Below are 23,962 nucleotides of genomic sequence, written 5' to 3'. Positions count from 1 at the left end.
AAATTTACTGGTGCTCTCGGTAAATTTCAAATATTTCAAATAGTGCCTAAGGATATTCCATGAAAATCTTAGAATATGCAGTTCTGATAAACATGTATAATTTCCAAACGGCAATAGCAAATTGGTAGATTGTAGTCAAGAAACATTGTTTACAGCTAAAGTAATATCAGTCTTGAGAGGGAGCTATACAGCATAAAGAGTTTCATAATTTCAATCGCGACAACGATCATTGAATATTGTAAAATCGCATATGCTTCTAATATGTTCATTTGACCCCATACCAAAACTTTGTATTATCTTTAATATTCCATCATTTTACCAGTGCACTGTGAACCCAGATGGAACTTTATCTCAGATCATTTTTGTTTTCTAGAAATAATTTTTATGATAACATTTTAAAAGTTTGTCTCAGACATTGAATTCTAGCATTTGTATCGCATCAATGTGCATACGTACAGGTTTCCATTTGACTGTGATCAAAACCAAAGTACTGAGAAAACGCCCCAACTCACTTCAAAGAGTTATTTCGGATCTAGTGGTAAAAAAAGAAGGCAGATGTGGTAAAAAGTGCCTTCATAGAAAAACAAAGCAAAAATACAACATAAACAGTCTGCTTATTTTATCTTATGATCTATCTTCTCATACATTGTGTGTGAGTGCACTTAGAACCTCTTTTGGTCCACAGCTCCTCTGTTCACATCCATTTGCTATTCATTCACCTGTTCATGTGTAGTGTTGAAAGTTTACACTTATCTTATATAGAGTGTTTCATTCACTTGACTCTCAATCCAAGGATCGAGGGTTCAAAATCCCAGCACGGCAGTAACATCATCTGGTGAGACATGAATCCACATTTGCCACTCTTTACCCAAGTGTAAATGGGTACCTGGAAATTGTTGGGATGATAATGGCATGGCACTATAGGAAGAACAGCGTTGATGCTGGTGAGGCTTCCCTGGGTAAAAAAAGTTATGATTAATGTACCTTAACTGCAAGACATGATGATCTCAGGTCACATACCAATGTATAATACATTTATGCAATGATTCTAAAATCTTGTTATTTCAAATTATCAATGTAAATATTGCAGAAATTTTTAAAAAAATTAGTACTTATTTTCAATTAATCATGAAAAATTTATGCAAATTTGTCAGCAGATTTGTGTAAATATCCTGTGAAAATCATACAAATGTTTTGATTTGAAATTATGTTATTCCTAAACATGGTAAACTATGATGGAAAGATAATTTGACTAATAAAAACATACAAACCATTTTAGTGATGTCATGATGAAATAATATTTGTTTGTCAAGTTTTGGTTTTACTTGTTGCTTGCTCTTTTTTTTTTATAAAACCTTGCTTGAAGTTCTAGTTAAAATTTAATACATCCACATTTCTTATCTGTCCACTTTTACTGTCATTCACCTGAATATTCCTAGCATTTCCTCTATAAACACTGTGCTCTTGCTTTCTCCCCCCCCCTCTCTCTCTCTTTCTCTCTCTCTCTCTCTCTCTCTCTCTCTCTCTCTCATTTGCAATCTATTTCTTGTTTCTACACACAATCAACATTTAAAAAACTGAAAAATGAGCAATGAACTATAAACAAAGCATAGGCAAATACCTTCTTATATTTCATTTCTTTATTTTGTTTTTATTCATAGTTCTTATATTCATACTTGCTATAGTCACCATTTTCCAGAAGAAACAAATGAGATAATGATAAGAATATGTTACATCACATAATCAATATACATGTATCTATATTTACAATATACGCTGCTGCTGGCTTGATACAATAGATAATACAAGGAGTATCATAATACATCTGGCATATTTTGCTGTAATATGATAATTCTTTAAAAATAACACAATTTAGGTAAATAAATGAATAATGTTGCATAAAAGAGATAAACAAACACATCTAGCTAAAAAATGATAAGTTCTAAATAGGTTACTTGTGGAAACTTTTCCTACCAAAGTCAATTTTACTAACCAGTATATCATGAAGATTCTGCATGTTAGGCAATATAGATTTTACTGTTTTACATTGTGGTTTAACATGACTGCCAAATTTGTAATATAGCTTTTCTATTTCAAATCATTACTTTCTTATTTTCTTGAGATTAGAGAAGTGACTGATTGAATTTAAAAATATTGTTAAACATTCAGATAATTTGTTCAGCCCTCCTGATTTTTCTTAGCCTTATCATTATGGAGAAGAAAAATATTGAGAAATTATAAATGAGACCCTCCAAAATCGGTCGTCACCATTTTATCAAAAAAAATAATTCTGTATAATCTAGATCTAGGCTAAGAAACGACAGCTAAATTTGGACATTGGCACTAGTTTCTGCATATAAAGTCATTTTGATTTCAACAGCTCACTTTCTTAAAATGATATAATAGATTTGAGTATGAATTATAAATTTTAATGCTGCTGACAAAGAGGCATACAAAGTAACAGCTGTGCTATAACATAGGTGTACAAAAAGAAGATGATGAAACATATAAGAGTCAAATTGATGATGATGATGATGATGATGATCCACAGTACTTGTATGGCGCCATTTATCTTTTTCAAATATTCAAACTTCAAAGGTGCCCGCTCCTCCAATAGTTATGGACTACTGATTGATCTGGGCCCCGTTTCATAAAACTTGTTATCAAAAACAAATGCTATGATTTCAGTATATAACATTTATAACAGTTATTGTAAATTGGTATTGATAACAAGTTTTGATGAAAGGCGGGGCACTGATGTATGTAGACATACAGTCACTCCTGTGGAAACTCATTTAATAGAGAAAAACAATGTTCAAACAAACTCTTATCATAAAAAGGATTTCAATTGTTGCTGATTCCAGTTCTATTTTGTTTTTACTCATGTCATAGCCATTGGGCCTGTCTTAAATAAAGTTGCAATGAACTCAGTCCTCCAATCAATTTGAAGCTTATAAACCCCCTTATAAATCTCCTTAGTACAGAGTTGTGACTAATTAAAGTTGCCATTGATTTGAATCATTCACAAGATTTCAATATAACAAGATAAGGTCGTTGGTACCAAGGAGTATGTATTAATGCAATCCCACTGTACTAAAACTGCTCTTATCGTGATGGTAACAAATCATTTGAAATATTGTGGAAACAGAAGAAAAGCCAAAGTACATGTTTCAATTTCCTTTAATTGCACAATATTAAATTTAATTTTGAAAAACAAAAACAAAATTGGTCTGGCTTATTTCTCAATTTCATCTCTAAGCACAAATCCCATGATTATAGTATTAAAGAGAGGGTCGAGCTGTGGTAATGTGGAAAATGAATGGAGTGGTTTTTAGGAAATTTTGGTTTCACATGAAAATCTTCAAATTTGAAGAGAGTTCTATTTGGTAGGCATAAGGACAATCTGGATTTTGCATGAAATCTGTGCTTTCACAAATTTTGGTCCCAACTTTCACTCTTATTCATTTAATTCATGAGTGATTTCAAGGGGTTTACATCTCTCTGTATACTTAGATGTGTATGCAATAAAACATACCAAACACAGTGGTGTGTGGCGTCGCTTGGGTCTCTCAACACTTCAAATGACCCCTACAAGATTCCAGCTAAAAACTTATTCAAATCCAAGCAAATTCTAAACATGAACAAAAAAATGTGCACATAGTTGCCCTCATTGATATGAAACGATAAAAGAATGCATCCATCTAATTTCATTCCAATATATTTTCCATAAACAGAACTCAACTTGACCTTTAAATGGCTACCGTAGTTCACAAAAGAGTGTTTCAGTTTAAATAATGGACAAAAACACAACCCAAGACGGTACATGTACCAGGCAATTGTAAAATAAAAGACAGCAGCTACAGATTACAAAACAGACAATAACACAAAATTTGGCCATATGCTTCAAGTAACTTATCAACATACATCTTAAACCAAACATTTGAAGCAGGTACATGTATATGACTGATTTACAGGAATATTACAATATTTATACAATCAATAAATTATTCTCTTTTATACACCACAAATTAGGATACTGAGATGTCAAAATAATGATTTCTATTCGCAAAATATGGTTTGGTCTATGTATTACAAGATACAATAAGCTTAAACGTACCGGTATCTATTTCAATATTTCCTTGTACATTTTTAAAATATAAAAATGATGATTTCACTTACACTTTAGGCTTGACTAGTCATAGTTAAAAATATATATAGTATGAACTTGTCACTTGTCAAGTCTGAATGAAACACAGAGAATAATGTGCTCTTCTGCACAGTCCTTGCATGTTTGCATCTCTTGTATAGTAGCGGTACACTGCTTGAACTAGAACAGTGTACTAAAGCATGAAATTACAATTCCGGCTGATTCCAATACACTTTATCGCTGAGCTTGCGGTCATATTTTAGGGAGTCTACACGCAAGCCCATTAGCATGGGATCTTTCGATCTATTTACTTCAAAAACATAGTTTTGGGAGTTTCGAGGTGCAATTCATTAGTTTGCTCACACTAGACTTGGTGGAATTACCCAATAACGCGTTTACATGTCTTGAAAGCAGCAAAACTCCTAGGATATCACGTCAGTTGTTCAGAATTACTGGGAGCATGGCCTAAAGCTATCTCTGCAGAGAATTTCCCTTGCGGGGGCAGTTCTTTTGAAGTTGGTGAAGGGTTTGGGCACTATAAATAATCCATATGACCCACTGGTAGTAAAAGTGGAGTCTTCTCTCTGTATCGGTTACACAGTGAATGCTCAAGTGATGTCAATTATGCATGAAAACACAAGATAATGTAGTTTTATTAAACAACTTAGCATTTACATACTGCTGTAGGCTGCTTCCTGGAGCTAATGAGAACCATGGTCCAAAGTGAGAATGAACAGCAGGTCAGTATACCTAGCAATCAGTGACATCCATGCACCCATTCTCCTTGGACCATCGATTGTCGGGGTGTAGAGGTGTTGTTGTGGTCTAGTGGATAAGTCACCAGACTGTAGATGAAATCCCAGCCCGGCACTTACGTCCTTTGGTAAGACATTAATCTACATTTGCCACTTTGAGTACCTGATATGATGCGAATGCCAATGTATTTTGCTCAGCATTGTGAGTGCCTGAAAAATGGCACCTGGCTAGAATGTTCCCCAGGGAGTGGAGAATGTGCATACATTGATTGCAGGCGAGTCTGAATCCGTTAACCGTGGGTAATAATAAATCTGTAAAGCTCTTAGAGACATCGTTGATGTATTAAACGCTATATAAATGCGGAATATAAGTATCAATATTTGTCATCACCAAAACCAACAAGCGTTGGGGCAAGAGATCACCGATTATTGGTACCACCAGCAGAGAAAAAACACCAAGAGACCTGCTGCTGCAGTTTCTCCCTGCCAACTACTCTCTGCCCTTGGAGTTGTGCGAAATCATCACCGTCAACCTATGCAAGGTAGTCTAAAAAAAGGGTTGAGCACCACACAGAGTACGCCGTCAAACATGAATGTCTGTACCGTGGGAAGGAACACGGGGGAGGCGTGCTCAGGTTGCGTTAGGATGTTTGCTGCGGTAGAGCAGGGTGAGATCGCCGCCACTCTTGAAGATGAAATGCTTGATTGTCCGCAGGTCCATGTTGGGATCTAGTACCTGTGAAAAGATAAAATTAATTTATGATTGTAATTGCAGTATGAATATACAGTCAGCACAAAATTAGCAAGAAAATGGCTACGTGCAATGTCATGCTCAAAGGCATTACACCATGCCATAAATATCTTCATTTATATATCTCTTGTACATATTGTACATCAATAGGCAGGAATAAATCTCATCTTTCAGCATACCTACACTTATTCTTTAGGGAGAGGTTTTCTTTTAAAAGTTTTGCAAGTTCAAACTGATGAATAATAAAATAGAATGGTGTGCAGAAGACAAACCTGTTGAAGACCTCCTATACAATTAAAGGAAATGAAATAAAAACTTTTGATGCAATGATCTATATTTGGATTTAAAATTGATTATCATATGAGTATGATGACAATGACTGTACAGTTTACATTTGTTTGATACAAATGATCCTAAAGTTCTCAATTTTCAAGTTGACGTGAGGACACAAATATCTTTCGCATCCCAATTACATAAACTTGGTGTAGAAAGATGCAAGTCTAGAAAGAAAAAAAGTAACAAATGCATCCAGTAATACTTTCTTCGATTGCCATGATGCCCCATCCCCCTCCAAGTCTTTTTAAAGCCCCACTGCACTACTTGTTGTTACTTGCGCCCTCTATATAGCAAACAATGCCTAATCGGTGCCTGTTGCTCCCCCATGATCCCCTTTTTCTTATATTAATTGAGAGCTGATTTGATGAGATAACCACCTGTCAGTGACCTTGTAGGGAGGTCTAATCCCTCCTGGCCAAACTAGTGCAGAAGGGCTTTAAGGATTAAAGAAAGTGAACTGAAACTTACTTGGTCTTGACATAACAACTCTACTTTCTCCTCCGAGATACTGCTCAGTTCAGAGTCCCTGTCAGCTCCCTCTCCCGTCCCGTACCCGTTTGCTGCCCCCGCTGAGGAGGGCGATGACGGCGACGTGTACGCGCCCATCACCTTCTCATAGACGTGCTCTAAGACCTTTCTGGCTTGCAGCATGTCACTGGCTGACAGTCTGTCCCTGTGTTGAAGAAATGATACATGTTATAAAAACTACATTATATAGAGGCATCACTACATTCCAGCTTGTTCTGTAATAAAATTTGTTATGATAAAGTCATACTGCCATAACAAGAAGATACATATACCCATTTCATATTCCCCAGGAAGCGGAGCGTGTGCACTATCATGTGTGGTTAAGCAACTAAATCCAACGACCGGGGTAATAACAATTTATTACAATGTAAAGTGCTTGGAAACCTAGCTTTTGTTATTATAATTTTTTATTTTCTTTTTGCATTATGCTTTTCTTTGTATCTTCAGTAACAAAATTAGGAAGCTATTGTTCTGTACAATATTACCTTACACTGGTGTGGTACACTTTAAACTCTTAAAATTGTCAAAATGCCTGTAAAACACAGGAGTCAGCATTTGGCCCTGCATGTCTTGTGGAATATCAGTTTTTTTAATCAAATTCATACAACTACAGAACAGTGGAAGAAAAGAAACAGCATAGGGGATTTTTAATCACCATGTGATATGCTCTGTATAATAATAAACACAATATTTTTCTTTTTTATCAATCAGAATTTTGGTTTGTCTTGGGACTTTACTACATGCTTGCGATTTTCATTTCTTCACAAAGTATATTGAAGTTTCTCAACTTACTTTTTCAAGGTTCTATTTCCCGATGGGTTGTGAGGTTGGAGAAAGAATGAAATCTTGTTGAACTTTGGTTGACTATGCTGCAATGAAAAAGAAAAGGAGAAATTCAATTGAATCAGAAGAAACTTTCTTTCACTTGCGGAAATCAAACGATGCTGCTTTTCTACTTTAGAGAAGAATGACAAGAAAACTGCTGTTAAATGTAAAAATCAAATATTTGTTAAAACTTTCTAATTAAATAGAAAACTAATATGTTCTCATCAGAAATTTACTTGCAGAGATCCTCTTGCTTCACTGACATAAAACAGATCATTTTCTCAAGCATATACAGTAAGTGCGCAGAGAACCGGACACACAAGAATAGGCTACTAGAGCTGAATAACAAACAGATTAAAACAGAGAAGTAGAAAAGTCCATAGGTTTCCAATAGACTGGGAAGGCTTGCCTTCTCAATCCAGGGTGAAGCTTGTCTCAGGTAATATTGAACATGTTCTATGTGTCCTCAAGAAAGAAATTCTGAAAATAACTTGAAGCCTTCTAGGACCGGAAGAACTGAGAGAAATATGTTTTGAAATGATTACTTTATACACCTATATTAAGTTTGCTATTCAAGAAATGGATTATAATAAAATGTCTTGTTTCTTTTGAAAGTGCCAAATATATTTTATAATAATAATAATAATAATAATGGAGAGGAGAGGAGAGTCTACCTCGACGGTGACAGAGACCACCCACTGGGGTACGTTCTCGTTCAGCAGCATCCTCTCTGAATCCCCGCTGGCGTCTCGGCACAGGAAGCGGAAGAGGGTTCGACCTCCGACCTCACTGAAGATGACGGGCGTGTGGGGCGGGACGCTGAAGTAGCTGTTACCCTTGTTGATGACGGTATGCGGGGGATGGGGCGAGGTCGGAGAGGAGGAGTTCACTGTCAAGTTGATGTCATCGGTGCTTGTGTCGATGCCATTCACTGTGAAATCAAGAACACCATTTCTTTCATTACTGAGCACAGGTAAAATTAACATTCGCTTCATTCATTCATTCATTTCATATCTTCAATTTTGAGAACCGCTAAGATATGACAAAATATCAATTGTCTTTTCATATTAAGAAGGTTAAAAAGTGAGCCCATTAAACCACTTCTTATGCTTTACAAAATTTCAGTTCAGATAACTGATACTATCAAGATACATATTTGGATGAATGATTTTTTAAGAAAAGGAAGTGCAAATGCAAATGCAATATCATCTTAAAAATTAAAGATGATGGATATGTACAGGAAGAAAACGATGACAATCTAATGGACTTTTTCAGAAAGATAGAATGGTCCCCAACCCCTAAGTGAACCATTGTCAGCTTTCTGCAAAAAGAACACTAGCACTATGAATAGTCGATAGCTTTAATATCCTTTGAGTGGTGAGGTGGAATTAAAGCCGGTATTGTGTGGCTATGAATAATATTGTCCCAATGGCGAACTGATGAATATTATAAGTGAGAATGAGTCAGGAACGTTAAGGTATTTGTTGTTTCCAGTTCATTGTGACTGTGCCATGGACCTTGTGGTAGATGGCGGGTTCAAATCCTGCTGGTTCCACAATTTTGTTCTGAATTGTTTTCAATTACAAGATCAAGCACACAATCTTTATCTACTTGACGCAACCCCTAAATTTCTTGAAAACAATTGTGTGCCTACATTTTGAATGACACTAGACCATATTCCTTTCTTCTCATACAATGGAAGAGCAACTAAAAAAGTCAAATTAAAGATAAAGTTGAGTTCTGTTGTGGAATCGATCAGAAAAGTTTGATCATCTAGCATATAAGTATTGGTGTGTACTGCAAGGTTCTGGAATCATCTAAATGTTTGGAAATTTGGCCCAGTCTTGGTAAAGTTACAAGCACTGTACACAGAAAGATGTATATGGGACTACAGGAACATGTGGCTTAAAAATCCATTCAGATTTTTATGGTGTTACATGCCATATTTAGAATATTAAGGCATTTGAAGAGACATGCTTTTCAGGGAACATTTTTCTCTGATGTTCTTCCACACTTGCATAGTACAATGATAATGCTCACAAATTATTTTTCACCTCTTCCCAGAACTCAACCTTCTCTTTAAATACTGATCTTACTTTGGCCATTGATGCCTTCTGGATCATACGCGTGTGTCCTGGGCCAGTGTTCCAGCAAAGCTTGTAGAACAAGTCCTCCATAGTTCACTATGCAAGGGATGACAATAGGATACAACAAATCACATATTCCTGCACAAAATCTATGCATGAAAATGTATGACCACAATGCATACATCAATATGGCATGCAAACCCATTCATGTACGGTAAGTACTTTCTGGTTGATGTTTCTTTTTCAACTATAATGTAAAATAGATTAAAATTACAGATTGTGTTAGACAATAGGATACAAATAATCACATATTCCTACACAAAATTTATGCATGAAAATGTATGACCACAATGCATACATCAATATGGTATGCACACCCATTCATGTACGGTAAGTACTTTCTGGTTGATGTTTCTTTTTCTGCTATAATGTAAAATAGATTAAAATTACAGATTGTGTTATGAATAAAAAGGTACCACTGGCAGAACAAAAGTGAACTTATAATGAACCAAATATTGTTCATCATTTTCTTAACAGAAAGAGCTGGGGGAAAGATTTAAACATGTCTATGCCTCAAAATTAATTTTGTAAAATCCACCTGTTTTTATATCCATAGCCAATTCCTTTACATACCTATCTGAACTATTAATTATATATAACCAAGCATCAAAGAGCTTTAGATGAAAAAGTTGCTTTGCTAACCATGCCACAAACATGTCCCATTATTTCAATTAAGTTTAGCTTAAATAGTGTACAGATCGAGACTATTAACTGTCTTCTTTTTTTCCTTTTTTTCTGAGAAGCTGTTTTATAGTCTTTTCTTTCAATATCAAATGCATCTAGTTAACGTTAGCACTATGAATAACAAATAATGTGCACAACCAGGAAAATTGTAATAGGGATACACTCTCAACTCTTCAAAAACCCATTTGATAATGCTTACTTTTGATATCAGGAGCATCAAGTTTTTGTAGGGGTTTATATATGAAATTATTGGCTCAAGCCACAAGAATCGGGCAACTGTTGTGAAGGGCTATGATGACTATGGACCCACTTTCTACTCTTCAAACAATCTCTTTGATGTATACCTTTAATATCAGGTGCATCAGCCGGTCCTAAACCACTATCCTTTGAAGAAACCCAGGCAGCAAAACAGTCGGACTCTTCTAAATGTATGCACAACATCTGTATAAAAGCAAAACCAAAATAGATTTAATAAGTGCTTGATTCATACCTTTTAATGGGTTAAAGTAGTCACCCGGAGAAAAGTCACGACAACTGATAATTATGGAAAAATTATATATGGATGGAAAGATTTTCTCTTGAAATACACGAACAATTTGCTGAAATTCTTAAAGATATCATGGAAAAGCGTAAAATGCCATTTTACGGCTAGTGGTGACTCGCATGTGACGTCACAAATTTTGACGCTCTATGGAGGACCGCTAAAGGCAGAAAATCTGGATCTAAAAAATTAACATTTTTGAGAGATGATTACTGCAGGCCCCCAACATATTTTGAAGAGGGAAGTTGTTATATTTGATTAGGAAGGCTTCCCCTTCGCAATGATATGAATTTTGCATCATTTCTAAATACTTTTGATTCTTCGGGTGACTACTTCAAAATAAGGGGGTGGCATAGCGGAAAAGGGTCCCCCCTAAAAATGATATTTAAAAAAAATATAAAGTATTCAGAATGCCATAAGCTCTAAAAATATGGCTCCTCTAAAAAGAAAAGCTATCATGAGATTAACGTTGATCTTGAACTCATGCTATGCCCCAAATTGTAAAGACTTACCCCTATCTTAAGGTCGACTGCAAACCAGTTGGGAACGTATATCATCTGGAATCTGTTCTTTATTTCCACTTCAAAATCTGCATGGCCCAGATCTTCCACTTTCTTTGCCTGTACAAAGAAGGGGGAAGTTATGAATACACGTGAGATAAAAGGAGAAATGGTGTGGTACACAAATGAACAGAAAGGCATAACGGTTGATTCTTTAAATAATTGTTAGTACACCATGGAAACTTAATGAAAGAAGATGGAAGATGGCGTGAAAGAGAAAGAGAGTGAGACAGAGAAACATGAGAGGTAGTGGGACAGTATATGAAAGAGAAAGAGAGAGAGAGAAAGTGGGAGAGAGAGAGAGAGAGAGAGAGGAACATGAGAAATAATAGGACAGAAAATGAAAGAGAGAGAGTAAGAGAGAGAGAGTGAGAGAGAGAGAGTGAGACTGTGAGTAAGAATAAGAAATATGGAAGGGAGAGAGAAAAAAAAGAGAAAGAATTGAAGAAAGAGAGAGAAGGAAAATATAAAACAGAAAAGTGATATATGATAAGAGTAAAGACTGCAAGAATTGCAATAAGGAAGTAAGCAGAATAAAGATGGGGTGGATAGAGAGACTGAAAGAAAGCAATTAGAGATAACTGCTTTGGCATTAGAAGTATTTACAGGCTCGTAAAACATAAACAATCTTCTAAAAGTCATGAATTCAGTATCACTCTTTGCATCAATTGTGCATTCTATGATACACAAGAGATGATAAGTGGAGGCATTATTTTCAATAGGAGAACAAGAGATAATCGCTGAGAACCTCCATCAGCTTTGGGAGTTATTTTTCTAAACTGCACCTCTAAACTTACCATCAATACATCCCATAGCGCCACTCTATTGTCGGTGTCTTTCGTTATGATGTGCCTTTTGTCGTTGAGTATGTGGTACTGTCGGATGCTGGAACCGCCCTCTACTGTCATCTTTGGTTTAGGGCAATCACTTTCCATGCCCACGTTGTCATAATCATCAACATTCCTCCCTCCTCTACTTGAAAGGCTCTGCGATTAAAACAGACGAGATATATGGATTTAGATTATTATCATGTAAATGCATTTACATATTTTTTGGTACAAGGCTAGAGGGTAAATTCAATATGAACGAGTCACGCTTTGTGCCTTACACAATGGCAGAGTTTGTACAATTGTTTAATAAGCATACAAGTCCAGTTTAGACAAAAATAAACTTTATTGTGACCACAGAGCATTACCTGTTATACAGATTATAAATGATATTGCTTTAATGCAATGAATAAAGAATGACAAAAGATTGGTAAGACAGAAGATGTTATTTGTAAAACAACTGCTCTTTAAAAAGGGTTCTGCAACAAACATTTGGACAAGTTGGGTTTAAAGATAAAGTTGAGTTCTGGTCATGCGATTGCATTGTGAAAGAAAAGGTGTGGAATGGATCAGAAAAAGTTGATCATGTAGTGTGCAAGAATTGGTGTGTACTGCAAAGTTCTGGAGTCATCACAATCATAATAAATTTGGCCCAGTCTTGGTAAAATAACGAGCACTGTACACAGAAAGATGTATATGGGACTACACAAATGGTGTCGGGCCTACTTACCTTGATTTCCTTATCTTTCTATGCTCATTACTCAGCCAGTATACATTTTCTACCAAAATTGTTTGGCAAATGATATTTGAATGTAATCTTGAACATTCAGTGTAACTTTCGTTTGATTCCATGAGAATTAATTTTCTTTTTTTACCAGAACTCAAGTTTATCTTTAAATTAGGGACCTCGCACTGACTGACTGACCCATTGGTTGAGATGAGACCTGGTGGTCGCCACCCAGATGGCATCCTCCTCTGGCACCAGCTCTATCCTCAAGACCGGGGAACTCTCCTCGCAGATCAGCTCGCTGGCGTCCGGGTTCTTGATTTCGGTCTGGTAGACGTAGCAGTCCCGGCCACCGGAGTAGAACGTGGTGAAGGATTCGTTGGCTTGCAGAGCCCACACCCCCTCCTCGTGGATACGGTAGGTGGCTATGCACCGCTGCTGCCCCAGAGACCACAGGCGTATCGTCCCATCCGAACTGCCGGACAGACACTGGTGAATGGAATCAAAGGGAACATTTAAAGGCATCGTTTAACAATGTTTAATCTAAGATGCACGACCCTACATGTTATCAGTGTCTGTAATATGGTGTAATATTGAAGCCCCCAAAAAAATTCTGCTTCAAAATGACCAAGAAATGCCTCAAAAAAGTAAAAATCTTTGAGTGACCGGTTTTACAATACTCGTTTTCCCCAATAGACTGTAGTGTTATGAAAACTGTTAGGAAAACGCTATCATATATTATATATATTTCCAAACATAGATATCTTGATAATAATAAAGGTAAACGGCTTGTAAAAGTCATGGCATTTCTGACTGACCTTAAGGTTATAATTATCATTGCAGCATGAGCTACATCAAGGATTTTGTTTCAGAATCCGAGGCAAAGTTACCCAATCCCTTTAAGAACGGATTTGTATCAATTGACTCGAATCAAATGGTCAGTGCGAGAGTTTACCTGTGTGCCATCTCTGTTGATGACCAATGCCTTGACGTTGTCGGTGTGGCCTTTGAGCTTCATGATCTTGGCACAAGTCTTTGGATCCCACACTCTCAGAACCTTGGATGGAATGTAAAGAATAGAGGCAAACAGAGTTAAACATGCTTCTCCACGCACTCATGTAAAAAACCTGTCTACAGCGACCGCCCAAGGGAAACAAAAAATGTGCTTGTTGTAGACAGGTGGTCTTTGTAGACAGGTTCCTTTAGTACATGTTTCAATGAGAAAACATTTTCAAGGGAAACAAAAAATGTGCTTGTTATAGACAGGTGGTCACTAAAGCAGGTTTGACCATAGTTTAAAAAGAGGCATTAGATACTGGTGGAAATGGTTCTAATGATAGTCGATGCTCTCTGCTCTTGGGAGAGTATTCCGGCCAGGAGCCATTTTACAAGCACACACATGCCAATCTAACAATATTCACGTTCGCATCCTACCAGGTACCCATTTAACACTTGGGTGGAGAGTGGCAAATGTAGACTAATGTCTTGCCTTCTTTTGAAGAAACGTAGAGCTACTTCAAAGAACATTAACTAAAGATTTCCAAGGAAAGGAAATTAGGGCCGCGGTGGGACTTAAACCATGATCCGTGTGATCCACATTCCAGTGGAACCTCTACTAAACTATAAATCAAAACAATGGAGTATTTTTTTTTTACCTTTTCTGTTGAGCCAGAGATAATGACGGAGCCTGACTGGTTCATAGCTAGGCTGTAGATGGAGTCCTTCTGACCATTCAAAGAAGATGCTAACAGAAAATAATTAGAGTAGCAATTTTTTTACATAAAAAACAGAATTATAGCATTCTCATTACATAATTTAGCTTTAAGCTGATGCACAATCTAGGAAACTTTCCCCAACTTTTTGGGGGTCAGATTTCTATGATTTCAGATGATGAATGACAAGCACTAGTAATACTAAGCTGCTTTGAACTTTTTGTTTAATCCTCATGCAGAAGATTAAATAAATGAGGTAAAACAATCTTTCATATACCTGATGCGACCTGACTGGCACAGCCTGGAATTCCTACAGATGTTCGGTGTAATTGAACAAGAAAAAGATTGTCGGTCGATCAGACAAACTTAACCCATGTCATCCCCAATTAACTCTTAAAGCCATTGGAAATGAATGATCATCAATTTAGTTTGAGACCACGTACATGTCGGTGTAAAAAGGAAAATGCATTTCTGCAAATCAATACTGTGTATAACCAACAACTATGTAATCTTCATTAGACAATAGACATGAGAAAAACTTTCTTACATACATTTTGAACAAATGTTTCTCATGAAAATTAAACAGCTTGCCAAGGAATTGCCTGACATAGCAATAAATCGATTCTATGCAAAGTGGATTCCGCCTATAGAGATGCTATTATTCATAGCAGGTGAATGTAATGGCTGGTAACTATGGGTTAGCGAAAGAAACATGCATCAATTGAAATTTAGTAAACAGGGCTTTGTTTCACGACAACCCGCTACATCGCGTGTATTAAATTTAACACACGTTTTGATGCGATGTCGGTAAGCTTGTAGGTATGACAGAAACGTTGCCCTGGTCTATTCTTGTGATTGATCGCCGAAATTTTAAATAAAGACTTACTTGTGACGGTGTTATTGGTAGCTGTGAGTGCCGTTAACGTGTTAACATCCCACAGGAAGATTTGTTTGTCGAGACCAGCAGACGCCACCCATTCTTTGTCTTTGGCATATGCTAACGCTTTCACGTAGTCCTGAAATTTTTTTAAATTGAGAAAAAAAAACCTGTTGTGAACCAATTCTTGACCATAGAGTCAATCCTAATTTGAAGGATCTTGAACAATGACCACTAAGAACTGCCCATTATTTGACTCTAATTCAAAGAGATGGTGAAATGAAATCTTGACCAAGGTTTGAATCATCAATAACAATGGGTGGCCAAGAGAATAAAACATATTTAAGATTAGGAATTGCAAAAACAATATATTTTAAAAACAAGCCCCCTCCCGGCCCCCCCCCCAAAAAAAAACATTTTGGTTTTCCTGCAGGCCTGGGGTTGTTTCACAAAGGCTATTAAAGATCGACTTTAAGTTGTACTTAACTATGGCAGTTGGTCTCTCAATTATGATCTTTATATAACATTTTTCCTTCAATAATGAACTATCAAAAAAAGTAAATTCTGTATATTTGCGACCACGAGTTGTACGTCCCTTGAGAGACCAATGCCAGTTAATGGTGAGAGCAAACAGTGGCATGAACGGCCTGCCATAGTTAAGTCCAACTTAAAGTCGATCTTAGTCTTTGTGAAACACCCCCCTGGTGAAATATACATGTACCACCACATGGAAAATTCTGAATAACATTGTTGATTCACAAAGATGAATTGATTTCATTGAGTGCTGGAGCATGCAAACGTTATGATACTTTGATCTCTTACCTTGTGTGTTCTTAACGTTGACATACAGAAACCTTTGTGTGCATTCCATACTTTCACTGTTGTGTCCGATGACGCCGATATCACTGTATAAATCATCAGAACAAATTGAAGTTTAATTTAGTGTCTGAATATTTCATTTCATTTCATTTCATTTATTTTCCACATTAAAAACCAGAAAAATATACAAGGTAAGAGAATACATTGTACACATTTGACACATAGAGCAAATGAAAAACAAATAAAGCATAAAAAACAATGACAACCTACATCAATTAACAAACATCAACATTAAAACATAAAAAGGTAAGGAAAGTAGATGGGGCTAGAAAAAGCAAAGCTTATCGAGTCTAGCCCCGTTAGCAATGAAGGGGAAGTCCACCCTGAGAATGTGTGTGGCCAAGTAAAGGCGGGGTAAACCCGTCCTCAGGGTGGACTCTCCCTTCAAATGTCTGGTTTTATAATTAGATTAAATGGACCCGATGAAAACATAATTGCGATTTGAAACATAATAACAATTATTATGAAATTGATAACGACTATTTAGAATTGCAAAGATATTTTTTATATTTCAACTTAGATTGTTGTAATGATGCACCTGGTTTATATGAAATGACGATCAAAAATTTAGAGGTATTGTTTACAAAAAAATATTGTTAATAAATTTCACAATGGCAAAACATCTGCAGTTATTAGCTTCTTTCAAGTATTTGTAAACATTAAAGGTACTATGTCCCATTTGCAAGCCCCCAAAATGAAAAGGTTAAATTTAAAACGGCATTTGAAAGACAATACTAATTTAGAAATTTCCTCAAAACAGGCATTAGTTGTCGAATTGACTGATCGCAATCACACAAAAAGTAAAAAAATTTCAAATTCAAAGTTATTCAGCTTTGATAATTTTAATGTCTATGGTAGAGAGGAGGGCTTCTGAACCACAGACGTCAAAACCGTCAAGGAATGGGTGATCGTAATTTACTCACAGGTTCTTCCTCCGCAACATAAGACAACATCATTCACCCAGTCTGTGTGATGCTCCATCGACTGAACATACTGCTCCTGTCATAACGACAATGAAACAGAACTCAAAACTAATGTCCAACATTTAAAAAGCAGGTCTCGAACTGAACTGAATTGAAAATACATTTATCAAAATCCAAAATGGCAGCCTGAAGGCTTGATTGCATGGAATGTACAAAGTAAAAGCATAAGAATCAAATGTAATTACACAAAAAATATTTCTTCTTTGTTGACAGGGATAGGGGGTCAAGGCCCTTCTTGTAATTGACGAGTATCGCTTGATTTTCAGGACATTTCTATTACGTCTTTATACAGACCTTTTGACTACAAACAAATGAAATAGTATGGCATGTTTGACTGGAAATGTGTCAAATAAATTCCGTAGTGAACTTAACAAATACACCGGTACTGTAAAATGGCCTATTATATGTCTTAATCAATGTAGACACACCTCAAATGTGTAATTTGCAAATAATAGCACATTTTGTAAAAGTAAAGAGATCATCTCTTTTGAGAATGAACAAAGTAGAAGACGGTTTTCTACAGTCAAACCTGCTTCAGTGACCACCTGTCTACAAAGACCACCTGTCTACAAGGACCACATTTTTTGTTTTCCTTGAAAATGGTTTCTCGTTGAAACATGTACTAAAGGAACCTGTCTAAAAAGACCACTTTTTGTTTTTCCCTTGGGCGGTCACTGTAGACAGGTTTGACTGTATTTAGAAATGTTCTTACTCTTTCATCAGGTAGGTTCCATATTCTGACAATGGAATCTCTCCCGGCTGAGTAGAGTCTGTTGAGAAGAGGGTCAAACTGAAGTGCGTTGACCCCTGACCTGTGTTTCTTCTCCACTTCATCGCGAATCACGTAGGAAACCTTTGAAAGAAAGCAAAAATAAAGCATTTTAGTAAGTCAAGAAATTTCCCTTACTTAATTAGGACTCGTTATAACATGTGGTTTGTGACAGCATGTTTCTTTTGCCCCACATGTTAAAGATTCTGGTGCAGTCTACCTGTTGATTGTAATGAAGTTGGTAAACAAAATACCTCCAAAATGACACAGATGAGCTCGAAGACAGATTTAATATCTAACATGACAGTGGGGACATTTTACTGGACCTACATTTTTTCAAAGATCAAAAGACATGGAGCTCCACTTAGCCTGAAAGGCTTGGTGATAATATAAAATATGATATTAAGATCACCAACCTTCAATTGGCACCAATTTGCTAGAAATGACTAGGATAATAAGACATTTACAGAACGGTTCCAAGACGGGATCTAAAGTCTAGATAACAACACTAACTAGACATGGAGCTCCACTTATCATAAAATATGATATTAAGAATAGATCACCAACCTCCAATTGGCACCAATTTGCTAGAAATGACTAGGATAATAAGACATTTACAGAACGGTTCCGAGACGGGATCTAAAGTGTAGATAACAACACTAACTATACATGGAGCTCCACTTAGCCTTAAAGGCTTGGTGATAATATAAAATATGATATTAAGATCACCAACCTTCAATTGGCACCAATTTGCTAGAAATGACTAGGATAATAAGACATTTACAGAACGGTTCCAAGACGGGATCTAAAGTCTAGATAACAACACTAACTAGACATGGAGCTCCACTTATCATAAAATATGATATTAAGATCACCAACCTCCAATTGGCACCAATTTGCTAGAAATGACTAGGATAATAAGACATTTACAGAACGGTTCCGAGACGGGATCTAAAGTGTAGATAACAACACTAACTATACATGGAGCTCCACTTAGCCTTAAAGGCTTGGTGATAATATAAAATATGATATTAAGATCACCAACCTTCAATTGGCACCAATTTGCTAGAAATGACTAGGATAATAAGACATTTACAGAACGGTTCCGAGATGGGATCTAAAGTCTAGATAACACTAACTAGACAATTCTTATGTCGGCTTAAGGAATTAGACTATATAAATATCTAGATAAAGAAAAGCCAGGGACAAACTCTTTCACCAGATGCAAGGTGTGGCAAGCAAGCCTTTTATTAAGACAAAGCAGACCTGGAGCCAAATATCTGAAAAAGCGGCTCCCGGTCCTTAAATTTTTTAGAGAACCGGGAGCCGTTTTCCAGGACCAGGAGCCGTTTCCAAAATTGATGAAAATATGAATTCTTTTAAATAATTTGTTAACCGTTACCTTTTACTTATTCATTATTCATTGTCATTAGTTTATATCAGTACACTATAAATTAACCCTGTAAGTTGGGGCTTTAATCGGATCGGAAGGGGGAAATACAAAATTTAAAAAAAATATATATTAAAAAAAAAAAAAAAAAAAAAAAATTGTCAAGTTTTAGGCTACCAAATACTAAATAAACATGCAAAGCTGGGATCATTTAGTCAGTTGGAGTTTTTGTAGACCATGTTTGTTTATATGAAGTGCCTTTTCATGACTTAGAAATTAATAATATTAGTCTAAGAGAAGAGGCAAAACATGCGCGAGCCGCCATCTTGGATTATAATGACAATGGAAAACAAAATGCGTGCTTATAATTACATTATAATCCAAAGTGGCGGCTCGCATTTTATACCTCTACTCTTAGACTAATGTCATTAATTTCAAAGTCATGAAAAACACTAAATATCTACGAACACGGTCTACAATAACTCTGAATGACAAACTAATCCCAGCTATGCATTTTTTTAAAAGTATTTGATAGCCCCAAACTTAAAAATTGTCGGCATATTTTTTTTTTTTTTAATATTAAAATATTTGTTTTCTACCGATTTTTTTACGATCCTTTTCATTGAGCGGCGATCGGACTTGGTGGCGAAATTCCGAAATTGTGATCTATTTCGATCATGATTGCCACGATTTGTATATAGTTTCCAGGAAAAGAGTTGTGAAATCGAAGTTTGGATTGTGATTATTCAGGCCATGTATACTGAATTTTGAGAATCGTTTTTCAAAGTAAGATTTTCACAACGAAATCAAACGTTTAGACGGAGTGAGAGTGTTGCCCGCCCACTCTCGATCTCCGCTCTAGATCTGCACGCCAGCTAGCTGCTAGCCGCCCTAACCCTAGCGGTGGCGCTAGGAGTAGCAGATATACGTTAGCGGCTGCTTTGTAGTCGTGCTGCAATTATTTCGGGGCGATTTCAATTAGGACTCTCATCATAAAATGATTTGTTAGGGTTCATTCAGTCCACTTTTAACTCGTATTAAGTAAGTTTTTGTCACATTGGTGAGCATTTAGTGCTAGACATGTGGAAGTTTCTGAAACAGGAAAATTTTATTCTCCCACACCGGGCGCCAAAAATAAAAAATTACCGGCGCCCGGTACTCATTTTCCCCGTCTTACCGGCCGCCAAAAGTCAGGGACCGTTGGGTAAAAATCGCCCGGCGCCCGGTTAATAAAAGGCTTGGTGGCAAGGTTACTGTCTGTGTATGGGATGGTTGACAAAATCATTTTTCATAAAAAAATTCCCCAAACCACACGGTAAACTCTGTCTAATCATCACAAAGGCTTCCAAGCCCTTCGTTAAGGCTAGCTCCATCACAAACGGCAAGATGGCATTTTAAAAAGGGAAGGGGTACACATGTAAGTGTCAGTGGGCATGTCTCGATAGGAAACGATTATTTGGAGCTATAGCGCATAAATTAGACAAGTCACTCGTAAGTGGTACGGTAATCTTTTTCTTAGACCTATGTTTTGCAGAAAGAAGCATAGAAGGAAAATAAGTGAATAAAACTTTAAAAATGACAAGACAGAAAACGGTTATCCTTTACTCAAAGGTTCGTTTGGCCATTTTGGGGCATAACACCTTGAATTTGAAAGAAATACATGCGTGTCTAATGGTAAAAAGATCATATTTTACAACAAACATAGTACAAAAGAAAGGTTCTTTGGTGCCAAACAACACACAATACATTGAAGGCAATATTGCACAAAATACATAAAGTCTTTAGAAGTAAAACTAGTACACAAACCCACTCCTACAATGCATAAAGTCTAACCGTAAACAGGATGGACCTCATACCAGCTTCTCAGCTGAGAATATTGACTTTTCACACACATGTACAAAAATGAAAATGAAAATCATTGTGGAAAAAACTTACTTTTGAAAAGTTTTGAATGCGGTGCTCCAAAATCATACTATTCTATTGCTGTAAATGAATGTAATAATTAAAGGTAAAGACCAGTTTTGGAAACACCCCCCTCTCAAAACATGAAATGGAAGCTCTTATTGCCAATCAACTGAAAGAAGACGTTTTGACTAGGGTCTAATACGCGACGATACAAATTTTGCTCGAAACGATAAATATACACGAGGCTGCGAAGGGCCGAGGGGCCGCTCTGTTTGTTTGAGTCATGCGTATTCAGCAATTTCGAGCGATCGGCGCTTTGTAGCATGAATCTTCAAATTTTCTGCGCCACTGCCGCGCATGCGTAACTTCTCTTCGCCATTTTGAATCGACGCTGCAACATGGAAGAATCGTTGGTGTAGGAAACCAAATAACCCTTTTTTTCCCATCGAGGACTTCTTCAAATTATAAATTCAAGTGATTGGTGTTACGCCCTGAGGAGTTGTGCAACCTATGATGTTTAGGCTTTGTGTGGCACAAACCATGCAAACGTAAACGCAGCATTGCAGTGCAGCCCGAACCTCCATTTTCACACACGCGTAAAAGCATTTGTGGGACCATAATGAAAGTTATCGGGAAGAGAGACCACTTGAACGCATTGGAAATTTACAATTTAAACAAGGTTTGTAGTGCAATAAGTATTAATTTCATTATAATTGATGTCTATAGTATAATGAAATGCTAATACTAACACAGATTCTCATAAATTACCTGAACTTTCCGTCTAGAATTACTCGGCTGCCTGTGGTGAACCGCCATACTGAGTGAGAGCTAACCCCAACAATGATTACGTCACATGCACTGTACTGGAGCCGCGCGCGCCCCCTCGAATGGATCGAGTTTTAATCGCGAGGTTTATTTACCGCCCCCTTTTTTTAAAAACCCGTATGACGGTAGTGAAAAAAAATTGCTTTCACTTTGCGTTACGATTTTCCTCACTACCGTCACTTCGTGAAAATAGGGACGATATATACTTAATATATCTCTATGTTTTAACAAAAGCTTTACGTCTTAACTATGATAAAGAAAACACTTATTTTCTGTCAAACATGGAAATTATACCCTATTGCAAGTATAATTTAAATTACTTATAGATCAACAGCAGAATTAAAACAGATTTGTAGGCCTGTTTTTGAGTGTTAATATAGGATTTCCCGGCCAAATTCGCGTGTTTGACATTCGAATTCATTTACTTTGCATTTAAGTTAGCGCAGATCGGCTTTGCCATGCCAATTATTATTCAATTTTCCAGTTTTTGTATTTAATTTAGGATTTTGGTCGAAGGGTTTCATAGATCTGTCATTCAATTTAGAAACTGCTCAACTAGCATTCAAATTAATATTCACTTGTCGAAGTGTAATTTTTATCATTCAAATTAACACCAGTCCTGTCATTCGTATTCGCAATATTTTTTATTCAAGTTAGGAATGTTAGGGGGAAGAATTGCAACAAACTTTTACAGTTTTTAAATAATGCAGTTAAAATGCATGATTTGCCATTGGGTTCTAATCTGTTATCCCATTTATTTATTTTCAGGACAATGCAGATGGGTGTAGTCAGACATAAAGTAAAGAAGGGGCAAATCAAGGGATATGGCATTTCTGCACGGACATGTTCATATACCCGGGAAAGGTGGGGGTACCCTCGAACGCCCCTTTTTACTACAGACTCGGAATTTTACAAAAGTAATTCACATCGTCTCTTATACCCAGCACATCCCTCTGTTTTCCTTAAAGAGTTTCATAGTTTACTTGCCCGCCAGCAGATCGATAGCTAAAGACATGGCTAAATAATGAATCATGTTCAAATTGTTGACTCTAGTCCCTACCCCAGTCACAATATTGTACCCTTCTTCCATAATGAAATTATGATGAAATTATGATAAATTTAGGATGAAACATAAGACAAACAACTTCCTTACATGAACATTTACAAATATACTGAGACCATCAGGTCCGTAGATGCAAGTCGTTTTTGTCTTCTTAACAATCAAACTTAAATGCTGATGAATATCAGATAAATCTAATAAGTATAAGTGTATAAATGCAAGAAAATGAAATATGATGAAATACACATGAAAAAACAATCTTGAAAGAAAAAGAATGAGCTATAAAAAGTGTGTAATAAACGAGAAATGTATATTGACCATCAATTTAAGTACACAAAGTGCTAATTTGAATGCTACAAAAATGAATTCGAATGCTAAAAGTACACCGTCGCGATGTCAGAAAATCGTGTTGCGCTAAATCGAATGACCAAATAGCGAAAGAAGCACATTGTTCATTAATTTGAAAGAAACATACGTAGATTCTAACGAAAATTCCATAGATTTGAAAACTAGAAAAGGGAATATAAAATCCGAGATATACCTGACTGTACTAAAACCGTCGAATTTTAACGCAAGACAAATTAATTTGAATGACAAACTCGCGAATTTGGCCGGGAAATCCTATTATGCAGCACTTCCTAAATTCAGGTGCCTTGGAGATTGGGAGGAGGATGGTTGAATTAGTTTGTCCTACATAGACTGGCAATCAAATCAGCCTACTATAGATGAATTAA

The 23,962-nt window shown here is 36.4% G+C and overlaps 1 protein-coding gene across 1 annotated transcript; it reads right to left on the bottom strand.

Moving 5' to 3' along the window:
• Positions 1 to 1,618: 1,618 nt before the first annotated feature.
• Positions 1,619 to 22,215, bottom strand: LOC583324 (WD repeat-containing protein 48). The gene is made up of 16 exons (XM_783238.5): positions 22,112 to 22,215; positions 17,992 to 18,132; positions 17,220 to 17,295; positions 16,240 to 16,322; positions 15,427 to 15,556; positions 14,484 to 14,572; positions 13,784 to 13,885; positions 13,027 to 13,317; positions 12,072 to 12,260; positions 11,227 to 11,334; positions 10,518 to 10,614; positions 9,439 to 9,525; positions 8,017 to 8,273; positions 7,310 to 7,386; positions 6,458 to 6,662; positions 1,619 to 5,638 (listed from the first exon to the last, which is right to left on the bottom strand). The coding sequence occupies exons 1-16, from the start codon at positions 22,157 to 22,159 to the stop codon at positions 5,534 to 5,536; spliced, it is 2,085 nt and encodes a 694-aa protein (XP_788331.3). The 5' UTR covers positions 22,160 to 22,215; the 3' UTR covers positions 1,619 to 5,533.
• Positions 22,216 to 23,962: the final 1,747 nt, after the last annotated feature.

Source organism: Strongylocentrotus purpuratus, unplaced genomic scaffold (assembly GCF_000002235.5).
Source record: "Strongylocentrotus purpuratus isolate Spur 01 unplaced genomic scaffold, Spur_5.0 spur5_scaffold_7, whole genome shotgun sequence".
Taxonomy (NCBI): Eukaryota; Metazoa; Echinodermata; class Echinoidea; order Camarodonta; family Strongylocentrotidae; genus Strongylocentrotus; species Strongylocentrotus purpuratus.
Note: the sequence above shows the minus strand (reverse complement) of the source record. Positions and strands in the feature narration are given on the sequence as shown.

Bases quoted from the DNA above. Each gene is read 5' to 3' on its own strand.
- LOC583324 (XM_783238.5), bottom strand. From the start codon at position 22,159: ATGGCGGTTCACCACAGGCAGCCGAGTAATTCTAGACGGAAAGTTCAG. The intron at 11,335-12,071 runs GTAAGTTTAGAG...TTCTTTGTACAG, and splicing joins CGCTATGGGATGTATTGATG to GCAAAGAAAGTGGAAGATCT. The intron at 6,663-7,309 runs GTAAGTTGAGAA...TCTTCAACACAG, and splicing joins GGAAATAGAACCTTGAAAAA to GGACAGACTGTCAGCCAGTG.